General features: G+C 42.5%; 1 protein-coding gene across 1 annotated transcript in view; it reads left to right on the forward strand.

Moving 5' to 3' along the window:
* Positions 1–24,563, forward strand: part of grin2ab (glutamate receptor, ionotropic, N-methyl D-aspartate 2A, b) — a 143,158-nt gene that overhangs the window by 92,940 nt on the left and 25,655 nt on the right. Inside the window, exons 5-10 of the mRNA XM_034084548.2 lie at positions 15,624–15,790; positions 15,906–16,040; positions 16,128–16,227; positions 17,551–17,756; positions 22,277–22,391; positions 22,510–22,712. Coding sequence (XP_033940439.1) covers positions 15,624–15,790; positions 15,906–16,040; positions 16,128–16,227; positions 17,551–17,756; positions 22,277–22,391; positions 22,510–22,712 — 926 coding nt within the window. The remainder of the gene's footprint in view (positions 1–15,623; positions 15,791–15,905; positions 16,041–16,127; positions 16,228–17,550; positions 17,757–22,276; positions 22,392–22,509; positions 22,713–24,563) is intronic.

Below are 24,563 nucleotides of genomic sequence, written 5' to 3' on the forward strand. Positions count from 1 at the left end.
ATAAAGTGTTTTTTAAATGCATCTCAAAACCACGTCTCCTTTTCCATAGGTTATTTATCAAAAACGTACCGTATAAATGAGAACATTAACCTGACTCAACTTGAACCTCTGCTTAAGTTTACATTTTGATCAATCCAAACACTAGAAAGCTGTGTTGCTGTCCTGATTAGGCTTAATGGTGTTTATAAAATATGCATTAGTAAGCTTTGCTTATTTAATTCTTTTTAAATGTGTGTTTTTGCTTCTCAGTCAGAGCCTCAAATTAGGTTTTTTCTCTTGCATATTTGTATGATTTATTTGTCAGTGTCTGACAACTGCTCTCTATTTACTCTACAGTCATTATTGTTTATTTACCAGTTTCCCTTTTTCATTCAATATACTCTGAAGTATCAACACTTCACACACACAAATATATAAATGTGGTTTATACTAACTTTCACTACAATTGACCATCCGCTCACTGATTATTAGAAAATGAATAATTCCTCATTTATTAAAAACAAAACTGCTTTTATCCATGAACTGAAATATTAGCAGCTGCAGTAAATGCATTATAACATATCAAACTCTCAGATAAGATACAAAGTTGAAGGTTATCTGGAAATACATTTTCTACCTGGTTTAATCTCTGTAAACATATATCTGACGCGTTACCAGGAGTGTGACACTGGATTAACAAATCACTAATCTCCTGATAATCTCATCACGTATTAGTATCTGATAATTGGTTTTTGCAACACAAAAGAAATGCAGACAAAGATTGTAAAGATTTTCAAATGACACGCTGACAGGAAATAAATATATTACGTGGGTATGATGGATGGCTGTTCGTTCTCAAGGCAGCAATATGTCTGCAAGCTGTTTTTAATGGATTTGGAAAGCAAATGTGAGTTTACTGTATGACTTTCCTGAGATAATTAGAGCAAACCTTCAGTAGAACAGAGTGTATTAGTTCCTCTGTGGCAGAGGCAGCGGTGGGTTCTCAGTTTTTATGGACATTAATAAATAATAATAATAATGCATTACATTTATAAAGTGCTTTTCCTGGTGCTCAAATCACTTACAAGCAAGTAAAACAAAAATAACAACAAAAGTAGAAAGTGCTAAGCTAGGAGGAGCTGAAGGCAAGAGTGAAAAGGTGAGTTTTGAGGGATTGTTTGAATGATGTGAGAGTGTTGGCGGATCTGACGTGGCTGGGGAGGGAGTTCCAGAGTGTGGGGGAGGCTGCTGCGAAGGCCCTGTCACCCCAGGTCCAGAGCTTTGTCCTGATGGGCTGCAGTAGGTTAGCTTCAGCAGACCTGAGACGACGGGTGGGGTTGTGTCGTTGGATGAGGTCACAGAGGTAGGGGGGGGCAAGGTTGTTGAGGGCTTTGAAAGTGAAAAGTAATATTTTAAAGTCAATGCGGTGTTTGATGGGGAGCCAGTGGAGGTCATGGAGGATAGGGGTGATGTGATCGGAGCGTCGGGTGGAGGTGAGCAAGCGGGCAGCTGAGTTTTGGACATATTGAAGTTTCTTTAGTGTGAATGCAGGTGATCCAGTTGGGATGTTATAAAGGCATGGATCAGAGTTTCAGCAGCGGTCGATGAGAGGGAGGGTCTAATGCGGGCGATGTTCTTTAAATGGAAGAATGCGTTTTTTGTGACCTGGTTGACGTGAGGGAGGAAAGTGAGGGTGGGGTCGGGGATGATGCCAAGGTTACGGATGTGAGTGGAGGGGTTGACAATGGAGACAATGGAGTCTCGATGAGAGGTTAACTCTCTGAGGCATAACAAGGCAATAAAGATCTGAATCTATTAAGCAAAAGAACACTTTTCACTCCAACCAAAAACCTGTCGAGTATTTAGGGCTCACATTTTGATAGTAATGAATTTATAGTAACTCTCCAAACACAGTGTGGTGTGAATTCCACTTGTTGTCAATAGGGAAGTTTGAGTTGTGCAATTTCAGGAACTTGGAATTGCACACGACAATTGAAACACGACATACCTTTTCAAACCATAAATAATTTTTTCCAAAGTATAAATTGTCAAATAAAAATCTCAGATTCGTCTGATTCGTCTCCTTTCATCCAGACTCTTCATTTATTTGTGGGATGTGCTGCCTTGAGCATTTGTGTGCCAACAATTGAGTATAAAAGCAGAAGACTTTTATATTCTTTGCATACCAATCATGTTCATAAAAACCCATCACTGTTTTTGAGAGAAGTATTTTCTACTTTGCTTCCATCACTTTCTGTAACGCAGTAACAACTCTACCGAAATACCGACCTATCCAGAAAGTCTGCTTGAGTGCTGGATATCTCCGAAGCAAAATAACATAAGACTCTTTAAACTTGTGTTTGGTCGGAGCAGGAACATGAGCAGGAACATGTTTTTCCAAGTGTCAGGAGACGTGCTGCATTTAAGTCCCATATTCCATTCTGAGGTTGTGTCAGTGCTGTTCGCTGTTTCTCAGTCCATGGCCGCAACGCTGTCCATTACATTCTTGTCAAAGTTAGCGGTGAGATCTAATGGTTCACTAGTCTGAGCTAGCCTTTGCTAGCTTGGGGGCTCTGTTCCGTGTTAAATGCTATTCTGTGTTTGCCTGGGGAGTGTGAGGCTGTTAAATACTACAGTAGATGTAAGCATTGGGACTTACCTCTTGTTAAATACTAAAGTAGCCTTTGTTGGCATTGGGAGCCGATGTCTGCATGCTAAATGTTATAGCTCTGTCAATCCTGGGGATGGAAAGTATGTTCGGATAGTGGATGTGGGCTTTGGGACCTGTCTCTGTGTTCTTAAACTGAAGAGCTTTCAGTTCTTGAGGGGCCGCTGCTTGTTAGCTATTGATGGACCAGCCTTTACATTCTGTTAGTGTCAAGAAACATGTGAATGCAATGTCTCTGCTGTGGAGGTTGTCGACGTTGCTGTCCCTGTTCACAGCTCTCTGCTACGTTCAAAGAATGCTGTTTGATGTTACACGTTTGACTATCAAGCTGATACAAAGCAGTTTACTTGTTCCTGAAATCGTAGAATAATTAAAACACCAAGAAATCAATGTTTATGTGTAGGTTTCTTTTTGTGCCAAATTACTTTCAATACCCGTCACATTAAATCACTCTATTCCCACCCATTCACAATAGCTCTTTCGAAAAGGCAAGATTCAATATAGTCTCCATATGCCTACTCAAATATACTATGAACTGTGGTTATCTTTGACCGGTCAAAACCTGTTATTGCTTGGTATTTCTCTTTACCATGTATAACTCCTAATGGCAAACGGGAGCTTTTTAAACATAAACAGCCCTTCTCTGTCTTTTTCTGGATGCTACTTCGGATGCTGGTCAAATGATAACGGCTTTCTCTCCTAGTCTACTGTTTGTAAGTGGCTTTCCTGAGCTAATTCTTTGTTAGTGGACGGATTTAGAGCAGTGTTTGTTAGCACTGGGGTTTGCAGAACATCTGCTGAGAATTTACACAGAATTATGCTGCAGCAGAAAATGTGTCTGTGTCAGTGTAGCTTGTTAGTGCAGTTTTACAAGCCCCTTTTAAGTGTGACTAACTTTCCTCACTCTAACATATCCTACTCATAGTCCAATTAATCCTAATTACACTGATAAGGTCCAACATTGCCAGATGGAATTTAGCTTACAAAAATATCTGCTGTAATACCCGAGGTAACCTTGCCTGGATTTTATGAATATTTTAAATACTAGAAACAGGCTGTCTATCACCCCACATGCTCTAATCTTGTTTCAGGTCATGTATTAAAGATAGCATCACATGTTTGACTACTACAACTGGTATTAAGATACTCTCCTATGCTATTCTGTGATACACTGGTCTGATTTATTTCAACACACTATCATTTTTCAGGGCATACGTCTTGACTTGTAATAGAAGTAAAGTTAATACAAATGTAAGGGATGGCAGTTGTTATGAACCGTGACTAGGAGGACTCAAATGCACAACCCGGAGACGAAAAGGTTTGAAGAAAAAATAAACTTTAATGGATCAAAAAACTAAGAAACACTCTTTACAGAGGGAGTGACAAAAACGGTCACAAAACAAAACGCTCTCATGGAGGATATCAAAAAGGTACTTGGTCTCTCTATGGCTGCTTGGATCCGACTTCTTGGCATGCCGAACAAGACGAACTGACAACAGACAAGGGGAGACAGGACAATATATACAAGAGGTAAGTGGGAACAATCAGGGGCGGGGCAGACGCTGACGATGGCGGAAAACAAGAACCAAGGAAGTAAAGACACCTGGAATGAGACAAGGAGTACAACATAAAACAGGAAGTGAAACAAACAACAAACATGAATGCGACAAATACATAACAAACTAATATAATTGACGGGACACAACAGTACCCCCCCTTCTAAGGCCGACTCCCGACGGCCCAGGCTGCTCAGGATTGCGATCATAGAAGTCATTTATGAGTCCTTTATCCACCACGAAAGTCGAGGAGACCCAGCAACGTTCCTCAGGCCCGTATACCTCCCAATCGACCAAGAATTGGCGTCCTCGGCCCCGTTTGCAGACCGACAGCAGTTTCCTGACCGTGTACACCGGGCCACCATCAACGATCCGGGGTGGAGGGGGGGGTTTTGAGGGGGGAACCAGAGTGCTCTCAGAGTGAACTGGCTGGAGTTTGCTGACATGGAACGTAGGATGAACCTTCAAGGATCTGGGGAGTTTGAGGCGCACAGAGACAGGGTTAATGATTTTTGAGACTGGGAAAGGACCCACAAACCTTGGTGCCAACTTCTTGGAATGAACATAAAGAGGTAGGTCCTTGGTAGAGAGCCAGACTTTTTGTCCCGGCTTGTAGAGGGGGGCCGCACGTCTGTGACGATCCGCCGCTGACTTCATCCGGGTCGAGGTCCGGAGTAGCGCCTACCGAGCACCGGCCCAGACCCGCTGACAACGTCGAACCATAGCGTGTGCGGATGGCACCTTGACTTCTTCTTCATTGGCAGGGAAGAAAGGGGGCTGATATCCATTCGCACACTGGAACGGGGAGAGACCAGTGGCAGCCGATAGAAGAGTGTTGTGAGCGTACTCTACCCAGGTCAGATGATCGCTCCAAGTGGATTGCTTCTGGGACACGAGACACCTGAGGCAGGTATCGAGGACCTGATTCAGGCGTTCTGTCTGACCGTTGGACTGCGGGTGATAACCGGAGGACAGGCTGACGGTGGCGCCGAGGAGCTGGCAAAACTGCTTCCAGAAGATGGAAGTGAACTGAGGACCTCTGTCTGAAACTATGTCGCTGGGAAAACCATGAATTCTGAACACATGAGTAAGCATGACCTCTGCCGTTTTCTTGGCAGAGGGAAGTTTGAGCAGAGGAATGAAATGTACCATCTTTGAGAACCGATCCACCACTGTAAGGACGGTAGTGTTACCTTTGGAAGGTGGGAATCCAGTCACAAAGTCCATGGAGATATGCGACCATGGTCGTTGAGGCACTGGGAGAGGCTGGAGCAGACCCACCTGGGCCTGGGAAGAAGTCTTATTCCGGGCGCACGCTGGACAGGCCGCCACATATTCAGAGACCTCTTTTCTCATGGCCGGCCACCAGAACCGCTGCTTTATGGCAAACATAGTTCCCCGGACCCCCGGATGGGTCCGGGGGTCCCAAGTTAACGACCCAACCACACAGTTTAGTGGAAGGATTGATTCAGGTTTCTTGGCATTAGGGACAGGCTCAAAGAGACGAGACAGTGCATCTGGCTTACGGTTTTGCGTACCGGGTCTAAAGGATAATGTAAAGTTCAACCTACTAAAGAACAGAGACCACCGGGCCTGACGTGAATTGAGTCTCTTGGCTTTTCTGACATACTCTAAGTTCTTGTGGTCTGTCCACACAACAAACGGTTGCTCCGCCCCTTCGAGCCAGTGTCTCCATTCCTCCAAAGCTGCTTTGACAGCTAGTAACTCCTTGTTCCCCACATCATAGTTCTTTTCAGCTGAGGTCAACTTACGCGATAGATAAGCGCAGGGGTGCATCCGGTTATCCTTGGAGGACCTCTGGGACAACACAGCCCCTATGCCCTCGTTGGACGCGTCGACCTCAACCATAAACTGTCTCTGGGAATCCGGAACAGTGAGTATGGGAGCCGTGGTGAATCCTTTCTTGAGGCACTGGAAAGCAGACTCGGCCTGGGGGGTCCACTGAAAGGAAACTTTAGAGGTGAGAGCATGTAGAGGAGCGGCTACAGAACTGAAGTTGCGTATAAACTTTCGGTAAAAGTTGGCAAACCCCAGGAACTGTTGGACTCTCTTGCGGCTATCTGGAGTAGGCGAGTCGGTCACCGCACTGACCTTGGACGGATCCATCTGGAACTGATTGGCGGTGATAATGTAGCCCAGGAAAGAGACAGTGGTTGCATGGAAATCGCACTTCTCAGCTTTCACATACAACTGATTCTCCAGAAGCTTTTGGAGGACTTGGCAGACATGCCTGACATGAGACTGAATATCTGGAGAGAAAATCAGAATATCGTCCAAATATAGACACATTCAAAAATTCTCTCAAAATGTCATTGACCATAGTTTGAAAAACAGCAGGAGCATTACATAGTCCAAAAGGCATAACCCTGTATTCGTAATGTCCGCTACGTGTATTGAACCCCGTTTTCCACTCGTCACCCTCTCTAATCCTGACAAGGTGGTAGGCATTTCTCAGATCGAGCTTGGTGAACACCTTAGCTGACTGAAGTAGTTCAAATGCTGAAGACATCAGCGGGAGTGGGTGGCGGTTTTTCACCGTAATGTCATTTAATGGGCTGTAGTGAATGCATGGTCTTAGAGACCCATCCTTCTTCCCCACAAAGAAGAATCCTGCACCCGCAGGTGAAGAAGAGGGACGGATTATCCCCGCTTTCAGTGAGGAGGAGATGTAGTCATCCATGGCCGCCCGCTCTGGTCCTGAGATAGAATATAAGCGCCCCCTAGGGATGGGTGCACCAGGTAACAGGTCGATGGCACAGTCAAACGGACGATGAGGAGGCAATGATAGTGCTTTGGTTTTGTTAAAAACCTCTTTAATGTCATTGTAGCAAGAGGGGACCTTGGAAAGGTCAGGAAAGTCTGAGCTACTATCAGCCACTGCAACAGTACATGGAGCTTTACATGAATGTTCACAATTCTCTCCCCATCCCTTAATTTGTCCTGAACACCAGTCTATATGTGGGTTGTGTGTTTTTAACCAGGGAAACCCCAAAATCAGCGGATGCTGTGCAGAATCGAACAGATGAAATTGCATCATTTCCACATGATTATTGTCAATAGTCACTTGCATGGGTTCTGTACAGTCAGTGACTCTACACATAAGTCTGCCGTCTAGGGCACTGGCATTGACGGGATGTTTGAGCGGAACAGTCTTAATATTAAGACGTTTCGCTAGACCCCAGTCTATGAGACTTTCATCAGCCCCAGAGTCAATTAAGGCCCCCATAGTGTGTGTCTTACTATTGGCAGTGATATCTACCTGGGTGAGTGTGCGAGGAGGATAATCAGATGAAATTTTGCTCACCAGCGCCCTCCTCATGGTTGGTGAGCATGCCTTTTTCCCCGGACATGTCGCCTGCTGATGTCCCATTTGACCACAGTAGAAGCAGCATCCCTCCTGCAGGCGGCGCCGTTGTTCCTCTGGAGAAATCCTCGTTCTCCCGAGCTGCATAGGTTCCTCCGGTGCCTGTGGTGGCGCTGTCACTGCTGGGCCTGATGAAGAGGCGAACAAGGAATCCCCTGAGAACTGCCTACCCAGAGAGCGCCCATGGTGGCTGGGAGGCCTTTTGCGACTCGGCGTCGTTCTCTCTCTCTTTCCCTGATGCGATTGTCAATTCGGAGAGACGTGGAAATGAGTGATTCGAGGTCTTGTGGTAACTCTAATGGAGCCAGGTGATCTTTAATCGTCTCTGAGAGTCCATTGCGGAAGGCATCTATTAGTGCTGGAGTGTTCCAACCACTGTCTATGGCTAAGGTACGGAACTCTATGGCATAATCTACTACGGATCTTGAGTGCTGTTTGAGCTGCATAAGAGCCCGAGTGGCGTCACTGGTAGGTGAGGTAATATCAAATATGCGGCTCATAGTGTCTTTGAACGCTATGAAGGATCTACAGATATTGGAATATCTAGACCACTCCGCAGTGGCCCATGCGGCAGCTCTGCCGGTTAAGTGGGAGATCATAAACGCTATCTTAGCCTCATCAGATACAAAAGCTGCTGAATTAAGTTGGTAATGTAAATCACACTGGACTAAGAAGGCTCTGCAGTTGCTCGATTCTCCTGAGTATTTCTCCGGTGCTGCCAACCGCAGTGGAACAGGAGAGGCATGATTCACAGCAGGATTGGCATCAGGTGGAGGAGCAGGAATCGGAGCTGTGGGAGCTGCCTCCAGATGAGAGAATCCCGTGGAGCTGTGTTGCCAGATGGTTCACCTGTGAAGTGACGGAGGTCTGGAAACCCTCCTGGCGATCTGAAAGCTCCTTGACTAATATTCTTTAGCTGCTCCTGGTGTTGATGGATGACGTTACCCTGTACGGACAGGGCGGTCTGCAGGTTGGCTGAGTCCATACTTTGGTCAGTTCGTTCTGTTATGAACCGTGACTCACTGATAGGAGGACTCAAATGCACAACCCGGAGACGAAAAGGTTTGAAGAAAAAATAAACTTTAATGGATCAAAAAACTAAGAAACACTATTTACAGAGGGAGTGACTAAAACGGTCACAAAACAAAACGCTCTCATGGAGGATATCAAAAAGGTACTTGGTCTCTCTATGGCTGCTTGGATCCGACTTCTTGGCATGACGAACAAGACGAACTGACAACAGACAAGGGGAGACAGGACAATATATACAAGAGGTAAGTGGGAACAGGTGGAAACAATCAGGGGCGGGGCAGACGCTGACGATGGCGGAAAACAAGAACCAAGGAAGTAAAGGCACCTGGAATGAGACAAGGAGTACAACATAAAACAGGAAGTGAAACAAACAAAACAAACATGAACGCGACAAATACATAACAAACTAACATAATTGACGGGACACAACAGCAGTGTTGCATTTAACTGTCCAAATAAGCAATGCCACTATATGGAAACGTAATGCAATCCTCTGTGTTATTAATACAGGGAAACCGAGATACAACTTTGATAACGGCCACCCATCTTTTTGCAACACCTTTTTATTAAATACTTTTTAGATAAGAAATGGCACAAATACAATTGTATTTAAATATGTTACTGTCTATTCTACATAATCTGACAGTATTGTATTTTTGAACACAGTAAACCACCTTTAAAAGCTGCAGTCCTTTCTCAGTCACCTTCTAAAAAATCCCATGAGAATATCCGCTTGGTTCCGCAACTAGACATCCATGCCATGTTAGTTTGTTTGCACTTTTGTGTAGTCTTAAGTAGGATGGTACTTGGCAGCATCTGGAGGCCGTACTTTGTCAGGCCAACTTACAGTTTTTCTCAATTGCTAAACCCACTATTTAGAATCAAAATGCATTTCTTCAAAACAAGAACATAGCCATCTAAACAGAAACACACTCGCCATAACTCTGAATATCTTTTGCAAAATGCACTTACATGACCAAAACTGAAAATACTGGTCACAAAAAAGAATAAGTCGATCGAAACAGAACAAATTGTCCTCTAATGAGACAAATGTGTTTTCATAACTGACACTCCGGTCACCATAATAACACATTCTACCATAACAATATACATTTCTTGCAAAGTGCTCTAAGGCACTCAAAACTAAAAATACCCCTTCCAAAACCAGATACCTTCTCCAAAAACAAACATTTGTCAGCTCATTAGAAGACTATTGAACAGTCATTACTAAGTGGCGCACTAAATACTGACTACAATCATCAATACACAAACCTCAAGCTATCGATATTGGAAACTGAACGGAAAACTGACAAGTTGGGAGAAACAAACTTACATATAGGAAAAACAGTATGTTACTGTAACTATGTCATTGTTTTTATTGTCTCATTTTCAGAAGAGCACCGTAACAGAAACAAAAGATGAATAGCAATACACTGGAAACAAAATAACACGGGTAAATGATGTAAATCAGCAGTCAAGCAGAGAATGAGATGTATATAGCTTTACTGATCTGCTCTTTGGCCTCTGTCTGGCCACATAGCCTCATCTACGTCACAGCGTATGTCTTCCCTTGCAAGGCAGCGTGGGAAATATCTCTCTGCGTGTCGACACCACCCTTGACAGGATTCCGCAGAGATGTCCCGACAGCCAGCATTCATTGCGTCCAAAAGGGGCATTCTGTCATGAGGATGATGGTCATAAACCTTCCATCTCCAGGCAGAGAAGAACTCCTCAATGGCAGACTCTTGTTCTGGAGTAAAGGCCTTTCCTCTGCCACCAGAGCGGGGTGCTCTTTCAGTTCTATCAATACATATTTGAGAATGTTATGTACTGTAATATAAAAACAGTGATCGAAACCTACATAAAAATAGAAATGCATGAAGTGCTGTAAAAAAGGGTTACAGTAGCTTACCTATTTTCGTGCCTGAAGATCCCAATAATGGATGCCACTGTTGATCTCCGTATATTGGGCTGAACCCTTTGGCCAGCCTCACTGAGGGACATGCCATGGTTTATGACGGGGTCCACAATAGTTGCTCAGGTGTTGTCCGAAACTACTGTTCGCATTGGTCCCCTTTCAACTCTTCCACCACGCATACGTACATCCCTCCCTCTTCCTCTCTGAACATCAGGGTTCCCTCTTCCTCTCTGAACATCAGGGTTCCCTCTTCCTCTCTGAACATCAGCCCTCCCTCTTCCTCGCTGAACAACAGGGTTCCTTCTTCCTCTCAGAGCTCCTCTACCTACTCGATCAGCCATTTTGTTCACACAAACATCTTACTGAAGTGAGGGAGGTCTTTTATAGGATTCTCACTAATTACAATTACTATAGGAAAGTCATTGATATCAGCTAACAGTAACATCATTACTGTAAGGTATACAGTACATTCCATGCGGTTACCTTTTTCAATGGGGTGATTGACTGATAACAAGTGTTAATATTTTGCACATCAAGTGTCAATTAGTGTAGCTATGGTCTACGTTTATGAGGAGTAAGTGTTATCCACTGTGAGAAGATTATTTTGTTTTGTAGACATGAGTTACACAAAAGATTTTTGATGTTTGTGTAGAGAATTGTAACTTCAGTCAGAGAATTGTGTGATCTGTTTTGCAAAACACTGCTTAGCATCTGCATTTTGTGTGATATCAATGATACATGGTATACTGTTGTAGAGAAATGGTTTTCTGTTTCGATGGCTGTGCTGTTGGTTTGATGAAAGGAATTTTGATTCTAAATAGTGGGTTTAGCGATTAAGAAAAACTGTAATGTGGCTGCGCAATCCTAACTGACCTACTGCATTAAATATTAATATTGCACATTGCTGGCCTCATCACCATCTTCCCCCGGCCTTATCTAATTATTCTGCACACTAGCTATATCCTCTTCTTTTGTGCTGCCCAATGTCATCTGCTCTACCAGCTTTACTATTATTGTTCCCTGTCTTTTGTCTGCTTATTTTCTCTTTGTATCCACCTTCACTACGTGTGGGACTCAGCTCCTCCTCATGCATCCCACATGATGTTGTCTTACAACGATTTCTAGAAATGTGTCAGTTCCTTTCTCATTAGCCTGAATCTGGACAACTCTCCCCACACTTCATACTTTCTTCATCTGATTGCTGTAAACAATAATGAAATTTGACACGCGTGTGTGTGTGTGTGTGTGTGTGTGTGTGTGTGTGTGTGTGTGTGTGTGTGTGTGTGTGTGTGTGTGTGTGTGTGTGTGTGTGTGTGTGTGTGTGTGTGTGTGTGTGTGTGTGTGTGTGTGTGTGTGTGTGTGTGTGTGTGTGTGTGTGTGTGTGTGTGTGTGCGAGTGTGATATAAAAAGTGAGATGCTTTTCTTGGTGGTTTATTATTTAATGGAATGCCGGCTTAAGAGTAAAGATATATTTTGAGGGGCCTTTGTGCATGTTCACATGACCATTTGTGTGTGTATGTGCGCTGTGTGCATGCGTCTGGGTGTAGTTGAAACTGTACATGAAGTTCACTTATTTGTATAATTGATGCACAATGTCATCAGTAAATCTCTAGGTACGGTATGTGGGCTAAAATGTAGAAATACGTTTGGTGTGTGTGTGTGTGTGTGTGTGTGTGTGTGTGTGTGTGTGTGTGTGTGTGTGTGTGTGTGTGTGTGTGTGTGTGTGTGGTGTGTGTGTTGTGTGTGTGTGTGTGTGTGTGTGTGTGTGTGTGTGTGTGTGCGTGCGTGCGTGCGTGCGTTTATGTGTGCGTGCGTGCGTGCGTGTGTGTGTGTGTGTGTGTGTGTGTGTGTGTGTGTGTGTGTGTGTGGTGTGTGTGTGTGTGTGGTATTTGTGCATTATTCATATGTGAGCTTTATGGTGGACTTGTGTGATTTGATGAGAAGACGCAGGTCTGTGTCAACGTCTCCTTTTATCCTTTATAATTCAGCAACCAGCAGTAACTATCGTCGCCCCCTCCACTTCTCAGTCTTCTTAAAAGACTCATTCTGAATTCCCCACTTGCCCTCCATCCTTTCCTCTCATCTGCTCTTACATCATCTCCTCTGCTCCTCAGATTGAGGAGGTATTCAAAAGGAAGTGTGTGAAAAAGTCCACTGTGAGAGCTTAAATAATATATTTATTAATAATAATGGTGTAAATGTTAAAAGCATGTTATGAGTGTGTATGACATGTAGTACAGTACCACCCTCTGCAACATCTTCATCTTGTCAGCACCTCAGTGTATGTTATTTGTTACAATCTCACTTTTTAATTGGCTGTTTTTTTGTTGAGCACCATTTTGGGCTAGTAACTGTTTATGATGTACCCTCACTTTTTACCACCTGATGTGGCTCCTCAGTGGGCACTTGTAGTGGAAGGCAAGATAATGTATGTTTGTATTCGGCTTACTTTATTGATATAAAAATCGATGTTGGTATTAATTTTATTTGTAAAATCCCCACAGTGGAAGAAAAATGTGTGTTTTGTCTAACTAGCAATCCCAAACCCAAGGCAGCATTAAAGAGCAACACACCATCATATTCATGAAGCAGCAAATGTTTGGCATTTTTGCTTGATCATTGAATCCAGCTTATTATATAGTAGCCGCATAATCATACAAGTTTTAAACAAACCTTCAGGGGAAACATATTGTGAAGAGAAAAATAAGGAGAATGGCAAAAATAGTTACCCAAAATGTCTTAAGATGTACTGTACATATCCTGTCTATCCTAAGTCTATGATGCTTAGTCCTATCATTATGCCCTGCAGTCGGTATAAGGCTGTGCCGTTATAATTGTACTCTGATCCATGACAGGCAACCCCTTTGTCCAGCCTTGACCTAATGTACATTTAATAAGGTAACTTTAAATACCCTTACCTCAGCAAAGAGCAGATTCCCAGCGGCTTGGCTTAATATCTACATTGTCTTTGTGAGTTTTACCTTTGGTAGCTTCTCCATCTGGCTTTATAGAAAGCTGATCTGTAGTTATACAAATATACTATGTCAGAAAACTGTTACACACTATTCTCTGACCTAATGCACGATTAAACTGTCCTTGAATCCAAGCCATACAAAAAGAAAAGATAAGAGCACGTTATATACTTGACCTAGCCTTATATTTTTGTATAAATAGCCTACATACTTTTGTATTAAAAGCTTTTTTTTCCTATAGATATTGCTATATCAGTAGTCCAGACATCATCACTGTGCACTCACTCTCGGTTTTTACCTCTTAAAAGTGGTCTATATAATCTAATACATGTTGTCCTTTTTTATGTAACTTTAATGGGAATACAGTTTTTGTATCCTGATAATGTAATCTTGTTACATGTAATCTGACACTTGGAATTTTCCTTAAAAAAATCAACAGTTAGTTTTGTTGGTTGGACTCTTGCATGGGAGTTGGTGTGGATGCATGTTTGTGTCTGTGCTTGTGTGTTGTTATCTGCATACAACTGAGGACATGCCTGTTGCCACACAGAGTAGAAATGTTTCCTTCTGAGTAAAATATAAAGCCACACACACACACACACACACACACACACACACACACACACCGATGGAAACAGTGAGATAGATATTTGTGAAGAACAATTTCATCCTCTCTTTTCCTCTTTTCTGCAGCGGTGGAGAGGGGGAGAAGTTCAATCTCTGCGGGGGCTTTATGTGTGTGATGGCCTGAGCTGTGAGCTTTTTGTTAAACTGAGGGACACTAAAGGCACACTATGGTTTTATACACACACCAACGCATGCACACATACACACACATTAAGGTGGAGGTGGCGGGGGCAGAGACAGGAGCTGACAGCTGATTCTCCATGTGTGTTTCTGAGGGCTTTTGAAGTTTAATGTGTCACGCTCTTTGATGCCCCCTGTGGAGGGGTGTCAGAGCGTGTGTGTGTGTGTGTGTGTGTGTGTGTGTGTGTGTGTGTGTGTGTGTGTGTGTGTGTGTGTGTGTGTGTGTGTGTGTGTGTGTGTGTGTGTGTGTGTGTGTGTGTGTGTGTGTGTGTGTGTGTGTGTGTGTGTGTGTGTGTGTGTGTGTGTGTGTGTGTGTCTGCAGCAGGTATCTCAATCTCCCTCTCAAGACTGGAACATTTTTCTCCCTCTCAAGACTGGAACATTTTTCTCCCTCTCAAGACTGGAACATTTTTCTCCCTCTCACTCCCCCCTGGAGCCTTTTCTTTTTCTCCCTGTCTGCTCCTCCTCTCTCCTCTCTGGTTGATTGGCTGTGTCGCTGTCTATTTGTTGTGTCCCCGGGGAGAAACTCAGCTTACACTTTATGCAAACATACATTCTGCAATCATTAGCAACATATTTCACACTTGCGCTGGGTTTCATTCTGTTAAATATGTGCTTTGGCTTTGGTAATGCTTGCTGCTGCCTCCCCCTCTCAGGCCGACCCCCAGTTTCCCTCAAATGCTGAGACGAAATGATTTAACTGTACGCGGCATCGTGAATGAATGCTGGAACATTTGAGCCACAGTTTATAGAGGATATCCTCTGCTTTTATAGAGGATATCCTCTGCTATAAAATGACACCATATCTTCTGCGGTTAGTGTACCACAGGAAGATTATGTGCAGCATTAATGACTCATTTTCAACAGTTTATTAATACATCAGCAGACAGAATAAGCGAGCAGGTTGAGCATTCGGATTTGGCTCGCTTGCAATGAGACAATGCACAGCTGTTGTTATATTAGCTACTTGTATTGGGCTGAAGTGTATCAACCATGTGAGTTATGAGGCAGTTATCTCCGACCATTAGGGCCCCCCTGTTGCCAGCAGTCATGTCACTTGTTGACTGAATCTCAGTATCTCTTCCTCACTTTCCCATTGTCCCTCGTTCGTTTCTCTAGCGCTTACACTCTCTCTCTTATCTCTCCGGTTCTGACTCACTGATTGCAAAATTGAAAATGGTTTTAATTCCACCGGGTTTTTGAGTCTGATTTGCACTCACTCCAGCTCTTTTTTGTTCTTTTCTGAATTTAATTCAGTTCCTCAGACACATCTGCTGACTGTCTCTGCTGCTGTGTGTTGTTGCAGGATGAGAAGTCCACGTTCTTCCAGTTCGGTGCCGCTCTGCAGCAAGAGGCTCTGCTCATGCTCTCCATCATGGAGGAGTATGACTGGCATGTATTTTCTATCGTCACTTCCAAGTTCCCCGGGTACCAGGATTTCATCAGCACACTGAAGATAACTGTGGATCACAGGTACGTAATAAATACACTCCCCCACAAACACACACTCTCATCTCATCTTCAACCTTTATTTACGGCAGCTGACAGGATTAAGTACCGCGCATTATTTAATGGTGTTTTGTTGCAGCTTTGTACGCTGGGACCTGCAGAGTGTGGTGACTCTTGATGCTGTAGACGGTGACCCTAACTCTAAATCACACATTGCCCTCAAGAGGATCCAGAGTCCCGTTATACTGCTGTACTGCTCCAAGGATGAGGCTGTGTGAGTGTCTTTTATTTTTCTTCTGCTGTTCCTGTCTTCCTTTCTGTAGCAAATCTGTATTCATTATCTCACTCTGTTCCTTGACAGGTATATAATGGAGGAAGCTCGATCCTTGGGCCTGATAGGAGCCGGTTACATTTGGATTGTGTCCAGCCTCACCACTGGCAACCCAGACTTCACCCCCGAGGTAGTGAGGCCCCATGTGTAGTAACAGGTGGCCACTTTTGAGAGGTTTGACAAGAGCAGGGATTTTGAATCCAGGCCGTTGCAGGTCATCTGCTGCCTCTCCTGTCATATTTGATCTCCTGTATTCTCTACAGGAAATATAAAATACAGAGTTAAATAGATATTTAAATTGCATACCAGCCTCTCTAAAGCTCAATTAGCAACACTTTATATCTTGTTTTGCTTAATCCTTTCTGTAGAAAAGACAATTTGTCGGGGTGCCCGACTTTCTGACAGTTTCTGTTTGATCAAGCAAGACTCAAGGCAGTTACTTCTCTCCACCAAGAAAGCCAGTACAAAACCTCTCGTTTTCACACTTTTTTTGTTCGGATTAAACCAATTAGATACAATATTTTAACAAAATGAGCTCTAAAGGTGCTGGAAAGCAGATTTAGGTACTTTCGGAGGCTAGCTGTTTCCCCATGTTTCTTTGCACCAGGCAAAACTAACCATCTATTCGTCTTGTTTTTTCACACAAATACATAGATGGTATCAATCCATTCACCCAACCAGAAAAGAACAAAGATTCCCATAAGCATGATCCTTACACATTATTGAGATAATTCATATTCACTGGGAACAAATAATTCCTATTGTATCAGATGTTTTGTTTACTGCTTTGTTTTTATTCATCTCTTTCTGAAAACATTTTCTCCGCTCCTTAATAGGATGTTTGCCAAGCGTTGCATACACATTCACTCTGAAACTGTAGGACAGCAAAGTAGCTATTATCTAAATAGGATAGTCTTATGTGTATAAATAATTCAAATTACAATCAGCTCAAATGTTCTCCTCACTTTCAAATTTGAAAACATATCCAATATGTGCTTACATTTACTCAGAAGACTCTCAAATGTTTATTCTTCTATTTTCCTGGTCCATCATTCTGAAGTCTCTTTTTGGGATGTTAGGCCTCTGTCTTTCTTTAAGAAGAAGGACCGATTCACATTGGGATCGAAATTAAAATGTATAAACAAGAGTAGATGTCTAGTAGATTGACAGCCTAGCATGCTGGCATTTTTCTATTTGTACTCGTTCTGTTTGAGTAAAATGATATTAAGAAACTAAGTGAACCATTTTTTTCTCAAATGCTTAATTTTTCCTTTTTCAATGTAGGCGATACCTGAATGAGCAGTTTGTGGCTATTCACACCTTTCTCATAACCAGATGTGAATAATGCGAAACACCAAACCAATAAATCAACTGGCTGACAGAGATACATATGGATGCTTAAAACAAATCTAATTGAATCTTTCACACAATATGTTCTCATCTGTCCTCTCAGATGTTTCCTCTGGGTATGATCTCCGTCTCCTACGATGACTGGGAGTACCCTCTGGACACGCGGGTGCGGGATGGCGTTAGCATCATTTCCACCGCAGCCACCGCCATGCTTCGGGAGAAAGGGGAGCTGCCAGAAGCCCAGGGCAGCTGCTACAGCACACCGTCAGACAGGAGCCCGGGGAAGCTACCACCCAGTGCCCTGCGCAGGTGTGTGTGTGAGAATGTGTGTGAGAGAGTGTGAAGAGCTCAAGGTCCAAGGGATTGCATAACACTGTTTGTCTTTGTAGAGTATTGAGCAGTGTTATATAAGTCTTTTAAATGTACTAATGAGAGGGGTAGAAAGGAAAGGAAAGCAGAGATGACAGTCGTGTTAAACACTGCGATGTCTTCTGACATTAGCTTGTGTACATGGTGTATGGGCTCACTCTGCTCCCCAGTCAAAAGACAATACATTTAACTACAGGCAAACCTCTGTGTTGTTGCTGCCCTGTGATAACTGAGGCCGAGTGCTGTATGTGTGTGCATTCGTGTGTCTTTCCGTGCGTGCACCTTACTTCACATGACTGGATTCACCGTCATTAAGTCAGGATTAAAGCCGCTTTTGCTAGCTTTGTTCTCTCTGTCTTTTTCTGGTTATGTGGCTCTGTAGGTGGCATGAATTAGTATGTGTGTCTCTGTGCACACACACACACACACACACACACACACACACACACACACACACACACACACACACACACACACACACACACACACATGTTCATACCAGAATGTGCTCTTCTCTGAAGTCCCTGTGATGAGGAAACAGTAAAATCCTTCAAACAAGATGTGGGGGGCACACATGCTGGCACGTTCATTCTGAAAATCCATGATTTAATAATGTGTTAGTGGCATTGCTGCCTTTCAGGGTTCTTTGAATAGGAGGCATTCAGTGGCTAAAATATGATTATTAATTCAGACATCTAAATTAAACTGGCTTTATACATAAAGGTCAGGTTGCTTGGCTCTGCACATCTATGCTGATCTATTCCTGCCTCATTAGAATAAAAGCCACAGTGATTTTCACCATGATGGCTTTATTATCTCTCTCTTATTAGCCTATTACAGTATATATCAAAAGCATATACAATACCGGCGTTGTTGACAGGTTGATCCAATATAACTCAGGAAGAAAAAAGATGGTTCTGAAATAGTCTAATCTCCTATTGAGGTCTGTCAGAGGTACCCCATTTGTTTCACCAATTTATTAGATATAATTAGCATATTTGTCAAAATAACTGCAGCCAATCTTTGTGATAATAAACTGACAGGTTGGATTTCCCTTCCCTGATTTGGAAGTGGAGAGACTGTGATCAGGATTCTGCATACATTAGTCTAGATACAATCGTGCCGCAGTGTGCATACATACATTGTGAGGTGGAGAGGAATAGGACAACATAATCTGGCACTTTAAAGACTCTATCAACCCTGTTGCCTGTCATTCTTGCCTGACAGGGATTAATATCCCAGACTCTACTACAGTTTATTTGGTCTTCACAATACTACAGGTTTATTTAGGTAAATGTATAAAAGGTTATTCTATTTGATGGAACCACTGTATCATACAAACCCCTAAACTGTCACTTTATTCTGAAAAGATGCTCCCTGCCCTAATACAGGGTTTGGGAAGAGCCTCCCTTCTTTCTTTATTCATACTTTTAGAAAGAGCTCACACAATGGCTAGCCGAGCACTTCAATAATAGTGAAATATTCTGTACAGAGTAAAAGGACCCACATTTTAAAGATGGCATTTATAATAGCAGGGTTCATTCTGTAATGCCGCCGCTGCGGATGCTATTAAAACCGGCCTTACTTTTCTGGGTTAATGCAAAGCATTTAGCATACTGTACTTTTAAAATCACTGAACCCCTTTTTTAATGTAGCTGTACACTTTGCTTTGTTGACATCACTTGGCACAATGAATAAACATGCAACTATAAATATGAATATATGAAGAATAATCCGCCTGTTTTACATGCCTCAAAAACAGCCTCATCTGCTTAGATCAAAATGTTTAGAAAGAATTGTAACAAACCTGAAATAGAAGGAGACAGCAGTTTCCCATATTTTAACCTAGCCTGCACCAGTGTTTCCGCCATATGTGTTCAGCTGTAGAAATGCACTGTGACAAGGGCATCACCTGCCGCACTATGAAGACTTTTCAAACACAAACATGTCTATTTGTCTAGACATGTCACTTAAAGCATTTTAACCTAGGCACATTCAGTTAGGTTGCAGAGAAGTGTCTCTTATGTGAACCTTTGTAGGATTATCTTTAATTATTTGTGTTTGCTGAGAGGGTTTACTCACGGCAAGCTGTTTGTGTTTTTGTAGAGCCTGTGAGGGAGACAGGGACTTTGTATTGACTCTTTACTCTTTACTCTGTGAGTGGAGCCGGCTCCCAAAGAGCACAGGCCTGTTTCCAAGTATTTGTAAAACAGATGATTAACTTACCTCTCTCCAATCCACTGCCCAACAACATTATTTATGTGTTGACTCGAAATCCTCTCCTGCAAATGCAACACACTCTCACTCCCTAAGCGTCCAGGAGCGACGTTTGGTCAGTGTCCGTGGCGTCCAGTTGAGACGCTCCTAGGCTCCTTCAGCCTCATAAAGGGACGCAAATAGCTTTCAACTGATTGCAATGTATTCCCATCTGCGGCGGGATTTGCCGCTCATGGAAGCACGGCATTCGTTTGTGTCGGCTGCCCTTAAAGGCAATGTGAGCGTCCATTCCCATTGGATAACGGAGAATTGTACACCCGGAAGTAAGTATTCCTCTTACTGTCGATTGATTTTACAGTGATATCTGCACTACTCATCGACTAAAAAACACCAGATTATCCTTGTTAATTACACAACATTGATTGGTTTAAATTGTGTGCAATGCTTTTGTATTTTTCCCCTTCGATTCGGAGAAACAAATATTTTTTCGGAGTAAAGGATGGCAGAAGTTTTGGACAGTCTGCCGTGGTTCCATCCCATTTCAAATGCTGTTCGAGAATCGGCTTAACCCTCGGAGCACACTCTCCAATCACAGAGCTTGAGGACTATCACGGGGTTTGTCAAACAGAGCACATGGTGTAAGTCCAAACGATAGCTGGGGATTCTGGGTAGTGTAGTGTCTTCTGCCATCCTTTACTCAGAAAAAATATTTGTTTCTCCGAATCGAAGGGGAAAAATACAAAAGCATTGCACACAATTTAAACCAATCAATGTTGTGTAATTAACAAGGATAATCTGGTGTTTTTTAGTCGATGAGTAGTGCAGATATCACTGTAAAATCAATCGACAGTAAGAGGAATACTTACTTCCGGGTGTACAATTCTCCGTTATCCAATGGGAATGGACGCTCACATTGCCTTTAAGGGCAGCCGACACAAACGAATGCCGTGCTTCCATGAGCGTCAAATCCCGCCGCAGATGGGAATACATTGCAATCAGTTGAAAGCTATTTGCGTCCCTTTATGAAGCTGAAGGAGCCTAGGAGCGTCACAACTGGACGCCACGGACACTGACCAAACGTCGCTCCTGGACGCTTAGGGAGTGAGAGTGTGTTGGCAAATGAGACAACATAAAATCCCACCTGTTTGAATTAGAGCACAATTATCATAGTTTTTGTTCAGCTGCAGGGCACTTGCTAAACAGCCCTCAAATAATTATCATAATGCTTCTTGACTTTCTGTTGCCGTATTTGAGTTCAGGAAGAAGTCTCTCATGGCCCTGTGCAAGGACCTGCTTGCATAAAAAACTAAAGTTTTTTTCAAGTCCTTTTATTAAGAATATTAACGCTTTGATCTGTGAATAGCTAAAGCATTGTTTGAATTCATTCATCAAATCTGTGTTTATATAAATGATGGTAAGATGTATAAGTCATGAAAATACAGTATATATGCCGAATATTGTGTGAAATAAAAATATGTAAAGCAAAGGTAAAGCTCTAAATCTTTGAATGCTCATATGTTTATATATTTGATTTTTGCCAGATGATATTTCAGTTGTGAAGTGTCACCCATGCAAACAGTGTTTGACAGGGTGTCAAAATTAATCAAACCATATGTAATACATCAGAAAAAAAGGCATCTTAGAATAAGTGTTTTCTTTTTTGGGCAGCTGCTGTCGCTTTTGTTATTTGGTCTTTTAGTGAACTTCCTCGGACAGACCTCCATTCCTCCAGTGGGAATCCTGCTATCATTCCAGTCCTAAACGCCTCGCTTTCTGAAGATTGTTTTACTGGAGTCAGTGAATGTATTCTTAATCCCATATCACTGTGTGATACTGGTTCATTTACTCCTCTCCACTGTTTCACTTTAGCGAGTGTGTAAATGTTTCAGCAAAGGATCTGTTTGCATATGCAAGATCACTGTAGTGAGTAACAGAGTGAGGGTTGCACCAGTGGCTTGTCTTTCAGGCGTATATCTGTGGAGAAATCAATGCAGAATGTTGATGGGAGAGATATGTGGCCTCTGACTTTTCCCCCTCCTACACATAAAGGGATGCTCACACACACTCAGGCATGCATGCACACACAGTGGGTGAAGACAACATTGATTTTAAGAGGATACTCTTGCAGTGATTATAGAGTGCTTAACTCGTTATTTAAAATGTATCTGCTCTTGTGCACTCAAACTGATGCAAAACAAAAGCAAATAACAGCTTCCTCCCTGTTTTTCTCCATTTGTTTTCAGACACATGATGCATGTGTGGAATGAAGACCGTGACTTATCCTTTACTCCAGATGGTTACCAGGCCAACCCCAAATTGGTTGTCATCGTCCTGAATAGTGAGAGGAAGTGGGAGAAGGTAACAAATGAACACAGTGGTTTCGCATGAGAGCACGGAAATTAAACAGTCAAAACACTTAAATGAAGATAGCGATCCCTGATTTTGTTTGTGTTTGTGTGTGTTTCCGCACACACAGATGGGCCGCTGGGAGAACGGGACGCTGTCGCTGATGTTCCCAGTGTGGCCGAGGTATAACTCCCACGGGGACGAGGATGCAGATGAAAACCATCTCTCCATCGTCACACTGGAGGAGAAACCTTTCGTCATCGTCGACAACGTAGACATCCTCACCGGCACCTGCATGAGAAACTCTGTGCCGTGCCGAAAGCATGTCAAAGAGTAAATAGACACACACCAACAAACACACAGCACCTACACATTTAAGAGCCACACAGCGATACTAGCAACAGGCTGACATTCCCTTAAGTGATCAGCTGATTGGATGTGTGCTATCAGGGGTTTTCATAGTTATGGCTTAGAAGAGGCCTGCTGAAGCTACTAGCAGGTTCAGAAATCCTTTATCATATCTTCACATGGTTGATCACTGATATCAATACAAGACGACCAAGTAATAAAAGTAGTCAGGTCACATAGTATAACAATCTAAATGTTGGGAGGAGGTCCTAGTTGGGGTGCATGAAAGGGTCGGTACACACATTAACCAAGGAGATACTTCATGTCCCGTATGAATCCAAAACTCAATATTGTGATTTTTTTTAAAGATTATTTTTAGTTTATTTTAAAACCTATTTTAGTTATGTATCAACCCTACTTATTTCAACCCAAAACATGATCTATTGCTACAAAAACACGTAGCATTGTTGACTTAACCTAAACAACTTGTTTTGTTTCAACCCACAACGTTAATCACGCAGGTGTTTTACTTAATAATTTTGGGGGTAGGTGCAGTTTGCCCATATTTGCCCCGTGTAATGCATGGCAATGGCAGTGATAACCAATTTGTTGAACAATATACATGAAAAAAAGATCTCATATATTCAGACATGCACAGGAGATCCAAACATGGCTATTTAATGGTGTGATACCATTCTGAACAGGTGTAACAATTATCTAACAATGTAGCTACTCCTGTTTTTCGAGGTATATATATATAAGAATATACAGTATCACACCTTTGTTACCGATCTCAATTTGTCTGAGAACATACTCGTCATTCATATGCCCTTTGCTTGTCCACTTATGATCTACAAGGATTTATACTTGTCCCACTCATTTTTACTTTATATAATACTGACTCATCATCTGTTTGTCCTCGACACTGAAATCCAAAGGTATGCAGCTGTATATGCATATTGAGGTAGTATTCACATTGTGGTGTTGAAACACAAGTTAAAGGAGTCCCATAATGCTCAATTTCAGGTTCATACTTGTATTTAAGGCATCTATCAGAACATACTGCCTGTCTGAATATACCTCTTATCACCTTTTGTCTGAAACGCTCCGCTTTAGCACCTTCCTTTTTGAGCCCCCTCTCTAAAAGGCCCTTTTCTACACTTAGTGATTTAGTGTCTTCACGATCTGCTCTCTCTGCATCACTACGAGGTCGTTGCAGTTCAGGGATGGGAGAAACTCCCTCTGGAGGGAACTTTGGGATTTTAGCCTTTGAAGACCATTTACATGCACAACAGACTACAGGAAAGGGAACACCCCAAAAGCATAATAGGGCCTCTTTAAACAATTACTTTTTGTATTTAACGTTTTATGAAACTTAGGCATTCTTTTATGGTAACTTCTGGTTAATATATACCAACAGACAAAGTGTAGTTACATAAACTCCAACATCTGTATTTAGGATATGTTCTTCCTCTATTCTGAAAGAACACATGTTACTGGAACAAAATAGCCCAAACAAAAAATTGACCAGTGAATGAAAAACATTTGCCTGTAGCGTTTCTCTTTATTATTAAAATCACAAACTCGATGGAGCATGTTACAACTTGGCCGTCACTTTTCAGTATGTATGTGCCACTATAAGACAAATAGGTCTTTTGTAGCCCCAAGTGTATTTTTGAAAAGGGGAAAAGCTGCATGTATTGTATTCAGATCAAAATCATTGCAGTTAATTTTAGATGTATACATAACCACTCTATATGTCAGCTCTTGCAGCCAAGATGTACATCAGTGGTTTAGTTCTTTGACAGTGTTGTTCAGGAGTACAACTCTAATCCA

This window comes from Pseudochaenichthys georgianus, chromosome 1, assembly GCF_902827115.2.
Source record: "Pseudochaenichthys georgianus chromosome 1, fPseGeo1.2, whole genome shotgun sequence".
Taxonomy (NCBI): Eukaryota; Metazoa; Chordata; class Actinopteri; order Perciformes; family Channichthyidae; genus Pseudochaenichthys; species Pseudochaenichthys georgianus.